This window comes from Anabrus simplex, chromosome 11 (genome assembly GCF_040414725.1).
Source record: "Anabrus simplex isolate iqAnaSimp1 chromosome 11, ASM4041472v1, whole genome shotgun sequence".
Classification (NCBI taxonomy): Eukaryota; Metazoa; Arthropoda; class Insecta; order Orthoptera; family Tettigoniidae; genus Anabrus; species Anabrus simplex.
Window position 1 is genome coordinate 1570267 of NC_090275.1, and position 16261 is coordinate 1586527.

Consider the following 16261-nt stretch of genomic DNA (forward strand, 5'->3'; position numbering starts at 1 on the left):
TTTATTATACCTGACTGCACTGATGTGTTTGGAATATCTGGTTTGCCCTACATAAGAAATATTAGTGCACGAGTTACATTTGAGACTGTAAACACCTGATTTGACCTTGTTGATATGTGATGCGTTATGTAGAATGTATGTACTGTTATTATTGGTTTTGAATGCTATTTTTACGCCTTTCCTCTTGAAAATATTCGTGATGTTATGAATTTCGTTATTAAAAGTGAAAGTAGAAAAGGATTCGTATTTAGGTAGTAGTTGTTTCTTAAGTGATGTTTTGGAACGAAATTTATGTTTATTGATTATACTTTCTATGAAGTGGCTACCGAAACCATTGAATTTTGCTATACTGCGAATAGTATTCATTTCAATGGAGAGATCTTTCTTGGTCATGGGTATGTTGAATGCTCGGTGAACTAGGCTGTTATATGTTGCTCTTCTGCGACGTTGGGGGCGAGTTGAATCTTGACGAAGTCACTGCAGATTGGGTGGGTTTTCTATAAATGTTATAGGTTAAAGAAACTGGATGTCTTATGATGGTTAGATCTAGAAAGTTGATCTTTTGATCTGTTTCTGACTCCGAAGTGAATTTGATATGGGAGTCGATGCTATTTAGCCCTTGAAGAGTGGTGAGAGTGTCAGTTGATTTTTCATTCATAATTGCTAGATAATCAACATTTTAGCGGATCAAAAATCTTTCTTTAAGTTAATTAAAGGTCCTCCGTCAATACAATCACCATCATTACCCCACCCTTCGGCCCCGCCTTACACCGCTTTCCAACTCCCTGCCCCTCCCTTTGCACACCACCCGCTCCACCGGGTTGCTCCTCCCTTCACCAGTTTTCCACCCCTCCTGTTCCTTGCCTTTCCCATTACTCTAGTTGCACACTACCGGTCAAGTCGTTCACATTGCGTGCAAGGTGAGTACTCATTCCTTTTCTTTTTCTTCGTTTTTCGCCATTCCTTTCTTAAAAATTTCGCATTAATTCTAATTTTTTCATCATCAGGTTCTATTGGTTCCAACTTGGATTGGGAATTCTCCTCATATCGCAGAAAGAATCCATTATATTATAAGAAGTTGCATGGTTTTACCTACATTTAATTTCTATGTCAGAAATATTGGACCTTAAGCAAGACAGACACCCTCTGTGCCAATGTTCAACATTCAGTTTTATACCTGAAGATGCACTTGAAATATAGAACTCAATAGAAGCATCTGGACTTTGTATTCAGACCAGCATCTTATACTTTTAACGTGCAATTTTAGAGTATTCACTAATAAAAAGGACAATATTTTAATCATCATTGTAGAAAATCGTTGTGACACTATTCTTACAGTCTAATTGTAACATATGTAAACTTGAAAATTTTATTTGTCATTGATCAGTACAACATAATTTTATCTATCAACATTTCATCCACTCCACCATTTCATATGTATATTACCACATCACATACACAGTTCACTCTTTTAATTTTTATTTCCACAATGTAATTTTGCTTTAGGACATCGGCAAATCAAAAAGTGTATCTTATTTAGGCTGATGATGAGACACAGGGTCGAAACTAGTCCCTTGTTAACATATTGTAATGTATTTATAGACATTGAAATTATTGTACAGTACTGAGTAGGTGGAATAAATTTTGTTAGATTATATGACTATGTGCGTACGAGTGCGACTGATCCCAAAGCGAAGATTGTAATGGAAACGTGTCCACTGCAAGCAACCTCAAGCAGTCGACTTCACGCGACTATAGCCGACAACAGGAGACAGATCCTCTTCAAATGGGATCCGCCGCTTGTAGTCGCCTGTACTCCACGGTTCCTGCAAGGATCCGGTTGTCTGTCGTCGTCATATGCAACATTATTTTTGTTATTACTACAGTATCTATCAACATTTGTCATGGATGTAGATCAGACATCATCACGTAGTAGCTCTAGGGAGTCTGTGTTACTTGTTCTGCCTAGGACGGCTGTTTGTCACGTGATAAGAGAGCAGCGGACAGGCGAGTTGCATACCGTGGCAGTAGGTACTTGCCGCTCGGAAATGTTACCATATATAACAACAGCAATGAAATACGAGGGCAGATCAGAAAATAAGTTTCACTTCCCAGTTTTGGCCATTTATTACCCCACCTATACAAAAGCAACACGACTATAACAACATACACTATAACATCACTTTTCCACATAGTGTCCAAGAGACTTCAACATTTCTGCGAACGCACAACCAACTTGTCGATGCCGGATGCATAGAAATTTCCTTCAGCGTTCTGCAACCATTCGGAGACAGCGGCCTTCACCTCCTCATCGGTCTGGAAACGTCGACCACTGAGTTCCATTTTGAGCTTACCGAACAGATGAAAGTCACATGGCGCTAGTTTGGGACTGTAGGGTGAATGTTGCCAGACCTCCCACTTGAAACGCTGCAGCAGTTCTCTCTTTTGGCGGGCCTTGTGAGGTGTTGCGTTATCGTGCAACAAAATCACACCAGCGCTCAATTTTCCCCGGTGCTTCTCTTTAATCGCTTTACGCAACCGGTGCAACGTTTGACAATATGACGCCGCGTTGATCCTCGTTCCTTTCGGCATGAATTCCACGTGCAGCAAACCCTCCATGTCAAAGAACACTGTTGCCATAACCTCACTGGCTGAAGGTTGAACCTTGGCCTTCTTTCGTTGTGGTGATGAGGGGTGCACCCATTCCATTCATGATCGCTTCGTTTCGGGGGTGAAGTGGTGGACCCATGTTTCGTCGCCTATGACGATTCGCCGTAGAAACCCGTTGCCGTCTGTGGCATAGCGTTGCAAACATGCCAGGGAGGATTGGAAGCGTTGTCCCTTGTGCTCATCGGTGAGAAGACGTGGGACCCATCTTTGACACAGCTTACGATATCCAAGGTCCTTTTGAACAATGGCGAACACACTGTCATACGACATGTTCAGCTGCGTCGATATTTCTCTCAGTTTAATGCACCGGTTCTGTCTAATGATCACATTCACTCTGTTGACCTTTGCACGGGTCCTGGACGTTGCGGGCCTGCCTTCGCAATGGCTGTCCGTGATATCCGTGCGTCCGGCTTCAAATTGCTGACACCACTTTACGATACCTTGCCGGGAAATGGCCCGCTCCCCATACACACACTAATTTCACGATGAATGTCCGTGCAATTCTTCCTTTTGGCCCATAGGAATCGGATTGTCGCACACACCTCATATTTGGAGTGAACGTCCAGTTGACGTGCCATTGCATTTGGCCGCTATTCACACTATTCACACAATACTAGAAGAGAGACACCACAGTGACCTGCCTAACAGACGTGTGGGCTGTGTCTGTCCCTTTCTCCGCTGTGCCCACATTTGCGACACACAGCGCGCTGCTGTGGCGCGTTAGTGCAACTAACCTTTTGATCCACCTACGTACATACTGGTACATAAATAATTTCTGAGGAATTATCAAACATTATAATATAAACAGAGTTGAGTAGGGTAATATGAAATGTACTTACATCCTCAAATGTGTTTTTAAGTTTTTCTAGTAACGCTATCTTTTCCCGGCCTTCAAATTGATCATACTTGTTGGGGTGACACAAGCAACAACGGCGCTGCTAAATTTTTTTAATGTGATTCAATATTTTATTCCATATTAACTTTTTGTGTGTTATTTTCTTGAAGTATCAAATACTCTTCTACCCAAGAAAGTTTGAAACTTGTTGACGTCAATGGCCTACACAGTGCTGAACTCTCTTCCATAGTAAATGCAACATTAACCAACTAAACTTGAACGTCGTGTGGTGTGAGGATATGAGCGGGAACACACTACTGTCACCTCACATGAGTTCACACGTATCGTGTCACAATCTAACCTGTCCAGAAAGACGCACTATACCTTTGTGCCATTGGCTTGCAGTACGTACTAGATGCACTTCCCCTGCTTGCTTGCTGAGCTGCTCTCATTCCTCAAGAGCGAGGAGCAAACTGGCTCCGAAGGCATTTCGCTCTCGATTGACAATGCTTATGTAGATAGTGAAAGGCTGATAAGTGCGGTTTGTGAAAGAACACTGCTGTGAAATATGAAACAAACGCTATCGTTCTCAAGATATACAACGTAAACTATGGCCAAAAGTTGCAGAGGAAGTAGGTGTTGATGATTATGAGTGCTCTTATTTATTTATTTATTTATTTATTTATTTATTTATTTATATAATATGACAGGCTGAGTAGCTCAAGCGATAAGAGCGCTGGCCTTCTGTGCCCAACTTGACAGGTTTGGTCCTAGCTCTGTCTTATGGTATCTGAAGGTGCTCAAATACGTCCGCCTCGTGTCAGTACATTTACTGGTACGTAAAAGAACTTGTGCAGGACAAAATTCCCATACCTCAGCATCTCCAGAAACCATAAAAAGGTAGTTAGCGGAATATAATACAAATAACTTCATTATTATTATTATTAATTATTATTATAATTTATTATTTCAATACAGTAACGCGTGCAGTTCCTGTTAATATAATATAAAATGAAAAGGAAATTTTAAAAAAGCGCTTTTATGTGGAAACAGTACCTAAAAATTTTCAATTATTTGGTTTGTGTTCACAGAAGTATGCTACAAATTTGTGTCCAATTGCATAAGCAGTAGTAACACTTCTGTTAATTTGGTGGGTGCACCACTGGTTTCTGATTGAGTCTGTCGATGTAATAATGCCACAGCTTGTTATTCACCTTTAATAACTTGAAACGCCTACTACAGAAACTCATACAGACCTGTATGGAGTACAGACGCCAACTGACAGTCGCCTGCAGCGGATGACCCCAGTCACGTATAGCTGCTTCCAGTGGACGAGCAGCCGTTACTGCCAGGTTTTCAAGCAGGCTGTGTGTTCAAAGTGTTAATCAATCTGCTGCATATAATGCTTCAGGTATAAGATTAGAGTCTGATAATGTTAAACTTTTGCAGTTCGAGAGATGGATTTTTTGTTATATATGTTTGGAGTGAGTCGGAAGACAGTTTCAAACTTGTTGACATGTGTTAAAATGGCAAACTTCTCTTTTGGATTCAACCCATTCACCAAGGTACTTGAATCTTTCCACTTTCAAGACTCTACCGTGGGTAGTCAGAAGATGTGGTAGAAATGTATAGTGTTCAAAATAAGCGAGTTTTGGTATGGGAGATTGAAGCCAATTTTTTCAATTTTTTTTTTCATTTTATTAATAATTGAAAGTTGTTCCTGGTTTGTTATGAGTACTATGTCAGTCAAATCAAAAATGAAAATTAGTACATTAGTATGACACGGAGGATCAACTCACTTCATTAACTACCAGAATCGAAGAAGTTCACAGCCTGTGTTAAAATTTCTCTGAAATAACTCGAGCTAACAAATATAGGGAGAGACGACAAGGAGAAGGAAACTCTTAGATTTATTTTCAAGAACCAAAGAAGTAGCTGCTTCTTGGCCAAGCAGAGCTGAACAGGAAGACTGCTCATGCGCGTTTCCCCCCTTCCACCGCCTCTGTCAGTGCTCTCACGGTTCAGGTGTCCTTCAAGTACTGCCGACTGCTTTGGCCAATCAGAATGCTTTTTTTTTTAATATACTGTACGGCAAGAAATTTTTATGCTTTTACAGACATTGCAAATGTACAGGCCAAGGGCTTTTGTCAGAATGCTTTACGATGTCAATCGCTTCAGCCGTTCTCTCAAACTCTTAACAAAAATCAGCCTAGTGTTTTAAATATATAGTCTCACTAATAAATGGTGTATAACAAGTTTACACACTGTTTATGTGCAACTAATAAACCGCGTATAAGCCTCCTGGGCATACATCTCTTATAGTTATTTACTGAATTCCTTATACAGACCAGGACCCTTGTATAAGCATCGTATAACAGCGAGTGACAAAAAAAGAACAATGAGCTATCAGTTTATTTTAGTGGTATTTACTGTCTGCAGTAATATAATCGTGTTAAAATATCTGACTTATCCATTAAGTCCACAATGAAAGAATGGAAAATGATGATGATGCTTGTTGTTTCAAGGGGCCTAACATTGAGGTCATCGGCCCCTAATGGTACAAAATGAGACGAAATGGCATGACAAAAAGTTCAAAATTCTCCACTGACCAGAATTCAAAACATGAGGACGAAGAATGAATGGATGGATATGAATTTAAAACAATCGGTGGATACCACCCGCAATACTTTACACTCATAGAAACTGACGGAAAAACAATAGGATTACTGACCAAGGGCCTGCTGCAAGAGCATAATACTGAATCGAAGATGCTTGCAGTCTAAAAAGGATCCAAAACCCAAGTTATCCGCCCCTCATAATGGTACTTATCGCTAGGAAAGTAGAACCATGGTATTTATCATGTTGCAGTACTAATCAAAAGTAGCAGAGACTCGCGGTATTCCACATGTTATGGTACTAATCACAGGTTATGAAATTCAACATACAATACAGACCTATGGTGTTTCTCACATTGCGGTGCCACTTACAGGCAACGCAACCCTATGGTGTTCATCACATAAGAGTACTAACCGCACGGACCTTCCCCTATCCCGTGGTGTTCCTCATATAGTGGGTACTAATCATAGGCAAGGCACAACCATGGTAGCTATCATCCCATGGTCCTGCTCATATGGTCGTACTAATCACAGGTACTACAAAAGCCGACCGCACGGTGCTCCTGTGTGCTACTAATCACAAACCTATTTCGTACCCAATATAGTGGTACTATGCGCAAGTAAAAGCAACCCTTGTGTTCTCCGCGTGGTGGTACTAATCACAAGTAGTTTCATGGTTCTAATACAATTATCCCTTGGTCACCCTTTTAGTCGCCTCTCATGACAGGCAGGGGAAACTGCGGGTGTATTCTACATGTGCGTCCCCCACCCACAGGGGGTTGTGTGTTTGGTCCGCAAGAGGTATTTTATTTCCCTCAAGTCCGCCGGCAAGCCGGTTAGGACCCCCTATCCGCCACCTGGGACGCGCCACGTGGGAGTATCACCTTTCCCCCTCCTATGCCTGCGTAGCAGGTTCGTGGAGAATGGAAAATAACGTAGATGATCTCCACAATATTCGTTACACAGAAGGCATAGAACATTTACAGGTTAAGGAGTTTGGACATTTTCATAAAATAAAACATTTTAAGAAACAGAGTGACCCATTTCTGCTAGATGACAAAAGTTTTAAAATGAAATATATACACTGATCAGCCAGAACATGATGACCACCTACCTAATAGCCGGTATGTCCTCCTCTGATATACATAAAAGTGTCGACGTGTCTTGGCATGGAAGCAATGAGGCTTTGGTAGGTCGCTGGAGGGAGTTGGCACCATCTGAACACACAAGTCACCTAATTCCCGTAAATTCCGGAGAGGGAGCGACTAGCTCTGGCGCCACGTTCAATCCCATCCCAGATGTGTTCGATCGAGTTAAGATCTGGGGAGTTGGGGGGCAGCACATCAATTGCAACTCGCCACTGTTTCTTGAACCACTCCATCACACTCCTGGCCTTGTGACATGATGCATTACCTTCTTGAAAATTGACACTGCCATTCGGAAACATTACCGTCATGAAGGGGTGCAAGTGGTCTGCAACCAGCATACGATACTTCTCGGCCGTCATGGTGCCTTGCACGAGCTCCACTGGACCCACGGATGCCTACATGAATGTTCTCCAGAGCATAATAGATCCGCCGCACAGCTTGTCTCAGTCCCGCAGTACAGGCGTCAAAGAGCCGTACCCCTGAAAGACGACGGACTAGCATCCTCCCATCCGCATGATGAAGAAGGTAACTGGATTCATCAGACCATAAAATGCTCTACACTGCGCCAACGTCCAACGACGATGGTCACGTCCCCATTTGTCATAGTTGCCGATGTCGTGGTGTTAACATTGACACATGCACGGGTCACTGGCTGCGGAGATTCATCCTTAGGAGTGTTCGGTGCACTGTGTGTTCTGATGTTAGTTCCGCCACAGTTCGCCGCCTGTCCTGTTTACCAGTCTGCCTAGCCTACGATGTCCGATGTCCAACCCCTCGACATCTGGACGTGGTTTTACCTTTGTTTCGCCCCTTGTTGAAGACACTCGCCCCAGCACTCCTCGAACACCAGACAAGTCATGTGGTTACAATTTACAAACTTCATCATATGGATCCGTATTGATATAGTTTAAAGAACTAGTGTTAGGTTTAATGGTCCACCCAATCAATACACTTCATGCAGTATCCAAAATGCTCATGCCTAGCCTCCAGGCTATCGCAATCTGCCCTCAGTCAAACTCAAATAGACCAGCACCTTCAATGTTCTACACATGGACAGCACACTCATCAATACTAGATGCACCATGCGTGTATGACTAGCAGTCATTCCTCGTCACGTGACGCTATCGCCTGGACGGGTTTATGTCTACAGTACGTAGGTGGTCATAATGTTCCGGCTGATCAGTGTATATTTACGAAAAAGTATGCCTGAATTGTCATTACCACAGACAGAAATGAATAAATGAACGATCCGAGAGGTGACTCTATATTGTGCAAACTTCATGTTCTCACAGCTCTATGGACATGAGCGCGGAATGAGGTTAGTAATTATTAACAGTACCATATATGTGTATATGTGCAGAGTAGTAACAATGCGTATACCACAATTATTAGTAAAAAAATTTGCAACGCTTATACGAGTTTTATTACTAGTGAGAATAAGATACTGCTGTAATATGTGTACAGTGGAACCTCGATTCTGCATTTCTGGAGGGACCACGGAAAAAAAAAAAAAAAAAAGGTACAACACGGGAAAACAGAAAATCCGGGAACGAATGAACCATCACCAATTTGGCTAAACATCACAAAAATGAAATATGTATGCTTATAAGCTTACAAACGCCCCTAATCCAAACCAAACTACAGCCCCAATAGGCCTTCCGCCTACCAAGCGACCGCCCTCGGTCCGAAGGCCTGCAGATTACTAGGTGACTCATGGTCAGTGTGACGAATCCTCTCGGCCATTATTCCTGGCTCTCTAGACAGAGGTCTCCATATCATCATTAAGTAGCTCCTCAATTAAAGGTAATCATAGAATCACTGAACCTGGAACCAGCCCTCATATCCAGGAAAAAAATACCTGACCTGGCCAGTAATCGAACCTGGGCCCTCCGGGTGAGAGACAGGCAAGTTAGACCGCGGGGCTGGGTTCAAACGTTAATTACCGGTACGCAACTTAAAAATCTCAAAACTTTACATTCAGTTTTACCGGGGAAACTAAGTCAGTTTCCTCTGAAAACTTTGTCATATTACTTCGAAAACTTCCTTCAGTTCAGCAACTTTGATCAGCCAAACTCTTCAAAAAATCTAATACCCGCAATGCCAAGCCAAAGAACAATCGACCACAAGTAGTTTTTCATTCTCTAATCTAATAAAATAAAGCACATTCGATACAAAAGCGTCCAACATGATGGCAAAATCATTTTTTTAAATCTTCCATTGTAATTTGGCCACTGGTATACTGTTCCTAGTCAGTTTATGGAAATCTTGTACCACATAAATTAGGCCTACATCGACTTTTAAAGGTTATGTTGAACTCGAGAATATGGTTTTGAAAGTATCAATCCTCAAGTTCTCGAATGCATTATATTTCGTTCTGCCCGTCACTAATCACAATCAAATTGGAAAGAGAAACAATATTATCAACACTTCCGAAATTATGATTGCTCATGACCTTGAGCTCAGCTGGAAAGTGCGCTCGCTGTACAAGTGGGTATGAGTGCGAAATGACACAAAGTTTTTAAATGTAACGTGCGCAAATAAAACGACTGTGGCTTTTATAACATTTTAACACAAAAACGTGAAATTCCCAGTCTTATATCAGGACGAAAACAGTAATAGGCAATTACGAAAATTCCCATGGCTTTGTGTACAGAATGTAAGGAGCGACATCTGTTCTGATGAAATATGTAGGAAGATATTTAAGATTTATTACCACCTATTCAATACAATACAAGATGTTGACATTTAAGTCAAAACATTTTTCTAATTTTATTGAGACATGTTTTGCCTCTTACTGTGAGGCATCTTCAGTCATTAATCAAAACCTTATTAACTTTTGTCAGACAACATTTCAAACATTTTACATGTTTTGACTTAAATGTCAACATCTTGTATTGTATTGAATAGGTGGTAATAAATCTTAAATATCTTCCTACATATTTCACGAAAACTTTCAATACGGATAAAAAACTATTTTCATCACTTGTAATCTGTTCCGATCTCGATAACATAATCGTATATGATAATATTAAAATACTAAATTTGTGTTGCTTAAGAAGGAACAATTTTGATTACTGTCTGAAAGCCCAGTGACTATACAGTGCCCTGAGGGAAATGACGAAAACCTGTTCGGCGACACACTTGAAAAAAGTAAAATAATAAACATCTAACCCTGGACATAATGTAGACGTTTTGCAAGTACAAACACATTTGACAAAACTTGTTCCGCCTTCAAATAGAGCTGTCGAAATGCGCTCTGTCTCCTTCCAATTGTCGAGGGTGCCCCCTGCTTTATGATTTCCGAGGATTCTCTAAACAATACTACCAGAATAGTACGGCACAGTACTTCTTCAAATTACCACAATGGCGGGACGTCGACACCAAGATCCGTAAGTATGCCGTAGCCGTCCAGTTTCTTGCAAAAGGCGTGATCGAGGATTTAGCATTGATGGGACTGAAATTTCTGGAAGGTTGATCCAGGAAATCATTTCTTTGAGGAACGAATAATGCGGGATTTTCACGTGATTTACTTAAGATGCTCGCGGGACCACGTAATTTGAACTAATAATACGGGAACATCTAATCGAGGTTCTATTGTATTATTGTTCTATTCTTGTTTATTCAAGCATTCTATTCTATTCAATGCTACCACGCTACTTGTTGAAAGGTTTTGCTCCTAGATAACCAGCAAAAGTGATTATAAACGCAGTGAATGTGACGAAATATGCCAGTGAACTTCAGGAAGAGATTCCTATGGCTAGGAAAGAGTGTATATGTGCAGTGTAGTAATACAATGTGTATACCACATTTATTAGTAGGAAAAATATACAACGCTTATATGAGATTTATTCAAGTGTTAAATAACTGTATAAGGAATGTTTATCAGTGGTAATAATCTATCAGTCTTACTATCACTTTCTTCCCACGCCATGGAACTACTTCACCGCTATTACTTTCCAATACTAACCCAACTATCAAAATCTGCATCCGAATTAAAATCCTCTAAACAAGCAAATGGGGTGTGTTTTACGCTGGGGTACCAGAAGATAAACTTCACTGTTCCACCACAGTCTATACACGAATAAAGAAAATGAAGTCAACACTTTGCAGCAGTATACAAGCATGTATGTAAGTAAAGGATGTTTATTCAACAGAATCACGGAGAGCAATGTTACCCAGACTGTAGCATTGTCAGACCACTAATCGTTGGAGCAAAGTGGTTTAATCCCTTCAATAATCAACATCTAAAATCCCCTATAGAGGTGTGTCGGTACGCGTCACCTATTCTCCGAATGGAGCAGTGACAACCTGCTCCCGGATACTCTTCTCTACCGGTCCACTGCTACTGTGACAGTGTTGCGCTGCGACTCGCAGTTTGCTGCTACCGGGAAGTGTTGTTACTGCTATTCGCAAACGGTCCAGTGACACAGCCGTCGTCGTCCCGTACCGTTAGGGAGGTTGTGACAAGAACAGGACAAGCACATACCGGTATGGTGTTCAATATTTCATGTGAACGAAAGAAATCCACCATACTTCACCATTGAAACGTTTCTACAAATAATAATAATAATAATAATAACAACAATAATAATAATAATAATAATAATAATAATAATAATAATAATAATAATAATAATAATAATAATAATAATAATTTATTGTGATTATTATTAATGACTGTTTTTTTAACATAGTTAAAATATAGTTAAACGTCACTTTTAATACTATAACTAATTATTTAATCTGGCGAATATGATCAATGCACATTTTAAATTCACAACACTGTATACTTTTTAAAACGTCATATTTCAAAATGATCATCGGCGTTTTCTAAACAACATTATAGGTCATTCACATGTCAAAATCTTAGGGAAGAATTGCACACAAAATATTATCATTTTCCTAGTTGGGAAGTAACTGGGTAAAAGTAATCCGATTACTTTTAATGATTACATTTAAAAAATTACTTGTAATCATTACTTTTCCCAAAAAGTCTACTTGTAATTTACTTCTTGAAATAAAATTGTGCCGGGCAGAGTAGCTTGGTCGGTACAGCGCTGGCCTTCTGACCCCAACTTGGCAGGTTCGATCCTGGCTCACTCCGGTGGTATTTGAGGTGTTCAAATATGTCAGCCTCGTATCGGTAGATTTAGAGGCACGTAAAGGAACTCACGCGGGTCTAAATTTCGACATCTCGGTGTCTCCGAAAATCGTAATAGTAGTTAGTGGGACGTAAAGCAAATAACATTATTATTAGTAGATTTACTGGCAAGTTAAAGAACTCCTGTAGAACAAAATTCCAGCACCTCGGCGTCTCCGAAAACCGTAATGTACTTATTGGGACGTAAAAGAAATAACATTATTATGTGTATATTTATTAATTGAAGATAAAAAATAGTTTCGATACTTTCAACTTACCACCAGTGTGCCATTATCAAATCAGATAAGACAGGCGTGATCACGACATAATCGAACAGAGCAAATCGTGCATCCGCTGACTACGTAAGCCTACTATGCTATGTTCCCCAGCTCCATTTGTGCTTGTACCGGTTGTCACTGGACCGGCAGCGTGTCACCGCGCAACCATGCTCCATCTGTGGTTAGACTGGTTTGTCACTGGACCGGCAGCGTGTCACCGCGGAGCAATGCTGCTCAGCTCCATCTGTGGTTAGACCGGTTTGTCACTGGACCGGCAGCGTGTCACCGCGGAGCCATGCTGCTCAGCTCCATCTGTGGCTCGACCGGTTTGTCACCGCGGAGCCATGCTCCTCAGCTCCATCTGTGGTTGGACTGGTTTGTCACTGGACCGGCAACGTGTCACTGCTCCAGTCGTGTCACTGGAGCAGCTGGAGCAGTGACACATTATTTCTGGACCGTCGCACCTCTAATCCCCTATATCACTTCTCTATTTTTGCTGTACATAGTGATAAAGAGGATCTATTAAAAAAGCTCAGCTATCGTGTTCATACATTTTTCAATTTTCAGTGCTGTGACAAGGAAGGATAAGGAAGCTCCTGAGAATAGTGGAGCACTGAGTGAGCAAGTGTAGTGAAGTATGGGTCTCTTGGAGAGCAGAGTACGCCACACTACAAACATGAAAGAGACTGAAGCTTACTCTGTTTACAAGTGCCATTCACGCTAGGTTTGCTGCCGTCTGGACACACACACGCCCCGTTGACCATATTCATCTCCTCTGGACACAAACACGCTCTCTTGTTGCCTGGCATGCCCATACACAGGTAGTCGCAACCAGCAGCTGTACGGTTAGCACACAGGTTCGTGCCTTTCTGGATGCTGTGAGCAAAGATCTGGAAATAAGAGACACAGTTTAGTTGTGCTTCTCCCATTGATTTTAGTAATATAAAGCGAGACAGGCGAATGTGGGAAGAGAATACAGACACTTCAACAACTGAAAACTTTATTCTGATCAGAGAATATCGTCTCAAGGAACAGATAATACTGTCTGTTCAGTCAAGTATCACTCCTTGTGACAATTCAGCTCTATTCCCCGCAACTTCTTTCAGAATGAAACCAACATCTTGGCTTGCCACCTAACATCCCGAAGAAGACGGCCGAACACTGTACTCCCTTCTAAGGAGAATTTTGGCCGGACATGGCTTCACAATGTAGTCATAAGTGGCTATAGGGAAGACAGAGGGATACAGGTAGATAAATCCTTATTACTAATTCTGGCTGACAAGGATATTCTTAAGAGATCAAAGAACCTTCTCGAGTCAGCTTTCTTCGGGATCCATGTTTTCAGGGGTACATAAACTCAAACACTTGGGATAAAAAGATAATTGGATTTATAAATAATAAAATAATTAATTTGATTCGTAGGTTTTAAACTTGCCTTGAGATCCATCAACCCAGACAAACGGGTATGAAGAGCTGTGATGTATAAGCCACTATCCTTATCTGCCTGGAAGATGGAATTTTTCTGCCAGTCGTCCCAGTACATGGTATCTTTGAAGACAGCAACAGCAAATGGGTGGGAAACATGTTCCTGAAACAAACCCCACAAAATGTACTTCTGATTGAAGACATCACACTACAAATGTAAGCAGCTCAGTGATGTGCCACATTCAGGCTTATATGCTCCAGAACTATATGGTCCATTTGATTGGAAATGGGCCTCAGTTAAATATGTACGACTGCATATCTGCCAACTTTAGAAAATGGCTATCAGTAAAACTCATGCGCGACAAAAGATCTAACGATTTTCGACGTACCCCGGCTTGTAGGATGCTAAGAGGTTTGTTTTGTCACCTATTCAATACATATAAATTTTACAATTTAGGAATTTATTATAGATTCCACTTGAGACATGTTTCGCCCTTCATTGAGGGCATCATCAGTCAAATTATCTCCTCAAGGCAAAAATCAGGTACCTGGTTAGTAGTTGACATGCACAAATTAATACATATTATTAATACACATTACAAAAATTAAGTAAGAGAAACAGTTGTACAGTAGTGATGGTTGAACGTATAGGTTAATAGAATAAGAAGTCAGAATCCAATGACAACTGTTTCTCTTACTTAATTTTTGTAATGTGTATTAATAGTATGTATTAATTTGTGCATGTCAACTACTAACCAGGTACCTGATTTTTGCCTTGAGGAGATAATTTGACTGATGATGCCCTCAATGAAGGGCGAAACATGTCTCAAGTGGAATCAATAATAAATTCCTAAATTGTAAAATTTATATGTATTGAATAGGTGACAAAACAAACCTTTTAGCATCCTACATTCAGTTATATTCAATACGGATAACAATGATTTTTTATCACTTGTACCCCGGCTTGACGAAAATAATAATACTTCTGGGCTACAAAATACAAGAATTCATGCTTTAACAGGATACTTAAAAGAAATATCTACTTGCATCATAGGCCAATGATTTGTAGATTAATATAACAATCAAGAAGAAATCCATGTTAAACAGCAGCAGGCGTGGTAAATATTAGTTTGAAGCATGCATAACAGGACTTCCTTGATAAATTAAGCACATATGCGATAATTGAAAAAGGCTTTACACAATAAAACTCGTTTAACATCAAGAAATAATATAATACACACTGCAAATCAAATGCTAGTTCGACTTGAAAGTCATAGTTATGGCCTTTTTAGCTTCCAGCAAAAAGTCTTCAGCATTATCTATAAATTCGGTTTTACTTAAGAAGTCCATCGGCTCCACAAATTCTTCATATTTGTGCCCAACAGGAATAGCTTGCAGCTTCGTGATTTGCAACCAAAGTGTCATTAACCTGAACTCATTCACCACCTCATCTGTAGTTTAATTCTATTCCGTGCATAACATGATAGGAAACCTTTCCAAGAATAAAACAAATGGAAGAAAACTGCATTTTAAATTTTGCCTAACCTAGCAACTTGAGAATGCTTTAACACATCAACCTTGAGTGGAAACTTCTTGATGATGTAGTCACAGGCAGTGAAGAGATTTATCTGTATCCTGGAGATCATTCACTATGTTGCAAGTCTGAACGCCAATAACTAACTCACCATCACCTTTGTTGCCTCCATCACACTCACATACTGTGCAAAAGGAAAATTTTTCTCCCTTTCTTCATTTTAGTATGCACGTAAAATCAACAGAATATGATTCTTTACATGTCTGGAAGTACAGTTTCTTGCTGGTTTTATTCACGATAATCTACAATAGGAATATAGCGTATAAAAATGTCCAAGAACAAACTGAAACATCGAAAGCAACCTGGACCACTGAACGTCACATGAAATTCTTCTTCTTGCTATTTTTTTTTACGTCGCACCGACACAGATATGTCTTATGGCGACGATGGGAGAGGAAAGGCCTAGGAAGTGGAAGGAAGCGGCCGTGGCCTTTATTAAGGTACAGCCCCGGCATTTGCCTGGTGTGAAAATGGAAAACCACGGAAAACCATCTTCAGGACTGCCGACAGTGGGGCTCGAACCCACTATCTCCCGATTACTGGATACTGGCCGCAT

The 16261-nt window shown here is 40.6% G+C and overlaps 1 protein-coding gene across 3 annotated transcripts in view; it reads right to left on the reverse strand.

Annotated features, from left to right (window-relative positions):
* Window positions 1–16261, reverse strand: part of LOC136883521 (sortilin-related receptor) — a 698235-nt gene that overhangs the window by 362468 nt on the left and 319506 nt on the right. For all 3 annotated transcript variants that reach the window (XM_067155885.2, XM_067155884.2, XM_068229722.1), the window contains exons 14-15: window positions 14122–14274; window positions 13384–13576 (exon numbers count right to left, since the gene is read on the reverse strand). In XM_067155885.2, the coding sequence (XP_067011986.2) occupies window positions 13384–13576; window positions 14122–14274 (346 nt within the window). The remainder of the gene's footprint in view (window positions 1–13383; window positions 13577–14121; window positions 14275–16261) is intronic.